The sequence below is a fragment of the Mytilus trossulus genome, chromosome 4, assembly GCF_036588685.1.
Source record: "Mytilus trossulus isolate FHL-02 chromosome 4, PNRI_Mtr1.1.1.hap1, whole genome shotgun sequence".
NCBI classification, from domain to species: Eukaryota; Metazoa; Mollusca; class Bivalvia; order Mytilida; family Mytilidae; genus Mytilus; species Mytilus trossulus.
In genome coordinates, this window is record NC_086376.1 from 17,383,210 (window position 1) to 17,389,158 (window position 5,949).

Here is a 5,949-nt window from a genome sequence, read left to right on the forward strand (position 1 = left end):
AAACAATTTCAAATTTAAAAAGCAGATTTGTCTGAGTGATCAGTGTGCAAGTGATTAAGTTTTGTTATGCTTAGTTCAATACTGCAAATAGTGATTTTCTTATCTTTAATTAAATCAAACTATAATAACAACTATTGTGAGCTCAGTTTGCCGCGCAATGTAAAAGAAAAATCGAGGGGAAAACAATAATTCATATGTATACGCATAGCCCTCATCCTAAGTTAACGTAAACATGGTTGTTTTTAATTTTTTTAGAATGTCAATTTGTCTGCTGTGTATATAGCACTTCCTGCAATGAGAAATGGAACAAATAAAAATTGAAAAGTTGGAACGGAAAGACAAACGTACAATACAAGGACAAGTTTTAATCAAAACAAGACAAACACATCATCATATTTTGAAAATCGTAAATAATCGCTAGCTTACAGGTTATTGATCAACAAATAACACAAATGTAGACCAACCTTGTAAAAACCTCACAAGTAGTGTTCTCGTAACCTTAACAAACTTTTCGTAATCACGCTTCAAATGTTAGTTGTTAATTTCAGCAGTTGATTAAGACTGAAAGAAATGTTAAGAAGCAACTATAGTATACCTGTAGACCTATTGACTATTATAAACGCCTTTTTAAAAATCTGTAGGTGTATAAACTCGACCAGTTCACTCAAAAACGAATAGAAAACCGATGGACATTTATTATATGCTTGTTAGTGACTTGGTTAATCCTGGTACCCTTGATAACAAATTGGTCCAGTGTATACACCTATAAAGTCCTTAAAAAAGGTGTTGCATCCTTAAAATTCTTTAAAATTGAAGACAAGGAATAAACCACATTTTTTTTATCATCCATCAAACGAATATTTGTTTAAATTATGTTTAATATCTAATTAAACGATTAACGTCCAGTGAAAATGAATTTTGTTAACGTCGGGATAAGAGTCGCCGCCATCTTGTTTACATTGGTTACAAAAGAAATTCGATCAACGACGTCTATCGAACAATAAACAACGTCAAGATCATCTCCCGGAAATCCTCTCGACAAATCATATCAACGTATTTCCTAACATGCAAATCATATAAGAATTAAACTAGTGAACATACAACGTTAAAACAAGTGCCTAGTCGGATGTACCAACAGAGCAGCGTTTCCTAGTAATCATATAGTATCCGCATTGCGAAATAAAACCTAATGACACTTACTATAGGGAATATGAGACGGACTTTAGAAATTAGTCAGACGTATTTATGGTTTTTATATTTAAAATGAATTTTGTTTGTTTGTTATAAGCAAATCATGTTATTGAAGTAGTTCAAAACAAAGTAATCGTTTTCCAGATATTTGTCTACGAATATGAACGAAACATATTTTTGTGTAAGGTACTAGTAGTGTTTCATGAATTTCTACATCTGGCTGATAATATTGTTTTTATAACATTTCTAACATCAAATCATAGTTCTTTTAAAACTTTTTCCTTTGTAATAAAAATAACGAACTACCTCTTACTATGTCTATAAGACCGTTAATGAGTGTTCAAATTGATCAATACTTGGTTTAAACAGCATGCGCAGCACGTGAACAAATCATTTTAGAAACAAACCTACTTTTTTGGCTCAAGATTTTCTCTGGACAATCATCAAACAAGCACATAGAACTATCTTTGAATGACTCATAGACATATCCTTTTCGCAAAAAGCAATGGTTGTTTTTAAATTGTAAAAATTCAAGGTCTTAATTCGTTTTTTTCGTGTTTTTTTTGGTGAGTTTGAGATTTGATATTACTTTGGCGCCCTACATAAAAATATAGAGGTGTGGTATCATTCCCAAGCCCAGGATTAATCATAGCCTAGGGAGGATAAACTGTAAAAATTGGGAGAAAAACTTAAGTCAGACCTGTGCTCCTACATTGAACGAAAAACAATTATGACAAATTGTAACAAATCATAAGCATTTGGTAGTAGGTAATTGGCTTCTGAATGTCACATTTGAAATGTTTTTGATCTGATGGACATGAATCTATTCATAATTTTGGTACAAATGTAAGGAAATAGTAAAAAGACAGATGACGTTAGTACCGATCGATTATTAGTTGAATTTACTACAACTTGCAAATTTGAGGTGGCTTCGGTGTCTTCCTCCATCTTGGAATTTGAAGAAAGACAACTTGAGTCTAGATATTTGATGTCATGTGCAAATTGTGAGGAGATTTGTTTGTAATATATGTAAAAGACTTTTGATATAAATATAGAAAATTGTGTGTTTAAAGAAAGTGTTATGAGTTTACCTATTTTGATATGTATCAAGAAAACAAGTTCGAATGCCCCATTTTTTTATTTTTTTTTATTTGAAAGCATGTTATAAGAGCAATTGTCCCACATTTTATCTTAAATTTCTTATGGTACGTTTCCTTTTTATCACACACAATTTGATTTTCCATGCATAATCTATGCAAAATCTGACAATTTTGCACAACCTGTAACGTGAAAAAAAGTCCGGTGACCCATACTGTTTAAATATATTTTTGAAATGAGCATGATTAAAACTTTATTTTGACAAATTATCCAAAAAATTCTATCAATTTTAATTAAGACGCCCTTTTCACCTTAAAGTAATATCTAGACCATGTTTCCAACTGGAAAAAAGACCTTAAACTTCCAAAATATGTATTAAGTTAAAATCAAATTTCTTATTATTATCTGTGGTAATCCAGCAGATAAACTGAAGAGAAAGTATTTGTATAATTAAATGACAAACACAAATTAACATGATATTAGTATTTTTTATTATTCGAGGTTTATATTTACAATATCATAAATATATGGTTGTTGTAGATGATAGTTATTTTATACATGTAGAACTGTCAAAATTCTAGCAAAATGTTGTTTAAAAAGTCTTCTATGGCACGAGTTATAACCTTTACCACTTGATGCAACTCGTTCTCACAGGCGTAATCTAAAGCTTGTTTTCCAAACATATCAGTAGCATTGAGAATTGTTTCCTCTTCATTAAGCAGAAATTTCACAAAACTCAATCGATGTTCTTCGTTTATTCTGGTATTATTAAGTCTACATAAAGCCATCAACGGTGTTCTCCCAGAATTATCTGTACAATTCACATTCACTTTTCTTTCTATGAGAATTCTGGCTAGTCTTAATTTTCCTTCAGAAATTGCGATAAATACTTGATGCACATCTTCATCCACAGCATATTTAGAAGTGACAGCTTTCTTTCTCCATCTTTTCATCATTGCCTCAAAGCAGTTTTTAGTTGACATGTTTACAATAGAGTGGATTGTTGGTATCTATTAGATGGTAACACGATTTAGCAATTTAAATAGTAAAGTTATAGTATGTTATGTAGTTAGTAACATGATATCATTGGACAATAAATTGCCATTAAATGTATTTATCCCGCCTTAAATTAGCAAGTAAGGAAAACCTTTCATAACCATGCTTGTGTCATATAGACACCTATTATAAGCAAAACTGAAAAATGTAAGCTACTAACCATTATAATGAAAAGGATGCGTATGAATCAAGCAATTATTACACTGGTGCAGAATCAAAAGCATATGTGTTTTAAACTATTGTTTTCATTGGTAAGCATTAGATCATCAAATCTGCTGGTGGCCGTTGGTCAGTGTTATCATCATATCAGTATTCAATGCGTTGATGCTTAATGATCTTACAATACTTTTGAAGTGTTCCCTGGTAGAAACTACGAAATTATTAAGAAACTATGGATTATACTTGATTAGGCAAAGTATTTACTACGTTTATTTAGCTCTTCTTTGTAATCGCCTTTTGTCACATAAATCATAATGTTCTAGGTAGATATACATCCCTGAGTATTTCATTTTTTTTTTAGGTTGGAGAGTTATTCATGTAGATATATAAAGATGCATCTAACTACAGGAGGTTAAGTGTTGATTGATTTATGTATAAGCATTGAGTTTATAACACTGCTGACGGACTTTTAGTCTCCAATAGTGTCACATAGGGTATCAACAATGCAGTAGTTAGAGCTGTGGTCTGGACAAGATCGATACAATACTTTTTTTTAAATTACCTATCAATACATTGGCAAACAATAAAGTAACTAAGGTTTCAATACCCTAAGATAATTTTTAATTAATTTTACAAACTCGTCAAAGATAGCAGATTATAATTTTGTACGCCAATTGTGTGGTTAGTATACATACGACTCGTCATTAGTTTTCAAAGCAAAACATTTAGAGAGGTCTCAATCGAATACAAAGTTTTTCAATTGATTTAGTCCATAGCATTAACGGTACCAATTTTCCTGCACCAGATGCGCATTTCGACCATACATGTCTCTTCAGTGATGCTCGTGGCTAAAATATTTGAAATCCAAAGCTTATATAAAGGATTAAGAGCTATAATCCAAAGGTCCAAAAAGTATAGCCAAATTCGTGAAAGGAAATAGAGCTTTGCATGAGGGCGATAATTCCTTAATTTATAATAATTTTTACATTTTGCAAAGGCAAATATTAATAACACAAAAAAATCCAACTTTATTTTATGTAAATTTTATATCACTAAACACTTTTTTTTAAAACAAAAACGAAAGATAATATTAAGTTTTCTTGATAAAGGAATTAAGTATGATAATATTTTATCAAGACAGACGTTTTCAATGACCTATCAACATAATAATAACCGCGACAAATATTACACACACAGGGAGCGTTTTGTTTAGAAAACGTCATTTGTTTGTCTAGATATTAAACAAAATATTTATATATATCTTAAATATGTTCCTTCTAAATCGTTTATTATATATATATTTTTTAAATTGGATTTGTTTTTATAAATTTTCTGTCAACAATGATACACTTACATTCTTTCGTTGAAATGTCGATTAGTACATTTTCATATGCTTCAAACAGCTACTTTACGACATTGACAAGCGTATTTTGCTGAAGACCGTACCTTGACTAATAATGGTTTATGTTATTAATTGTGACTTGGATGAAGAGTTGTCTCGTTGGCACTCTAACCACATTTAATAGTAATATGTCAATCAATTTTATTAAAGGCTTGATGTGATTCGTAACTGCTTAAAAATGGGACGTAAGATACAAGAGGGACAGTCAAACTCATAAATCGAAAATAAACTGACAACGCCTGGCTAAACATGTAAAGGAGACAAATAGACAAACAATAGAACACATGACACAACATAAAAAACTAAAGATTAGCAACACGACCCCCACCAAAACTAGGAGTGATCTCATGTGCTCTTAAAGTCATTTGTTGATTCAATGACGTGATTTTCAATGTTATTGGATTTACCGTCTTATGTTATCTGTATTCGAGCATCGGATTCCGACTTCTTTTTTAAAGCTAAGTTTTTCTGTGCTCATTGCTGTTATTTTGTTCCTTTTAAACTGACTAGAAGTATGAGGGGTTTCATCTCACAAAACATGTGTTATCCCGCAATTACTACCTCTTTTAAGTCAAAAACCCATAGCTTTTGCGTAAGGTCGCTTCCAGGTGTGGGATTTTATCGCTGCGTTGAACCCATCTGCTGTTGTAGGCTGTTCTCTGTTTGTTGTTGACTCTTTGACACATTACCCGTTTCTATTCTCTATTGTATAGTTATGATTATGTTTTTGAAATTTTTGAAATATTTTATAAAATCTTATATAAACAAAATCTATGATGACCGACTTTTCCATAAAATTATATAACTTATTTCAGCCTTGAGCATGGAACCTAACCGTCATTTAAGGCAAATATTAAAATGTCAATTTTCTAGCCTGAAGCCACAAATGTCATTGAAACTTTTGTCGGTTAAACTGGTCGTACTTTTTGTGAAGATATCTTGAAACGATTTTTGCATTATTAATCAATCTAGAATGTATGCCCCTTTCTTCCGAGTTGGGTATTGACACAAAGAGATGTGTGATGTACTTCGATTATCAAACG

At 31.3% G+C, this 5,949-nt stretch overlaps 1 protein-coding gene across 1 annotated transcript; it reads right to left on the reverse strand.

The window, feature by feature from the left end:
- Positions 1-2,858: 2,858 nt before the first annotated feature.
- LOC134716462 (ankyrin repeat domain-containing protein 34B-like) lies at positions 2,859-3,272 on the reverse strand. The gene has a single exon (XM_063579462.1). It carries the CDS (start codon positions 3,270-3,272, stop codon positions 2,859-2,861), a length of 414 nt encoding a protein of 137 aa, XP_063435532.1.
- Between the last annotated feature and the right edge of the window lie 2,677 nt (positions 3,273-5,949).

Excerpts from the sequence above, each read along its gene's own strand:
- LOC134716462 (XM_063579462.1), bottom strand. The coding sequence starts at position 3,272 with ATGTCAACTAAAAACTGCTTTGAGGCAATGATGAAAAGATGGAGAAAG.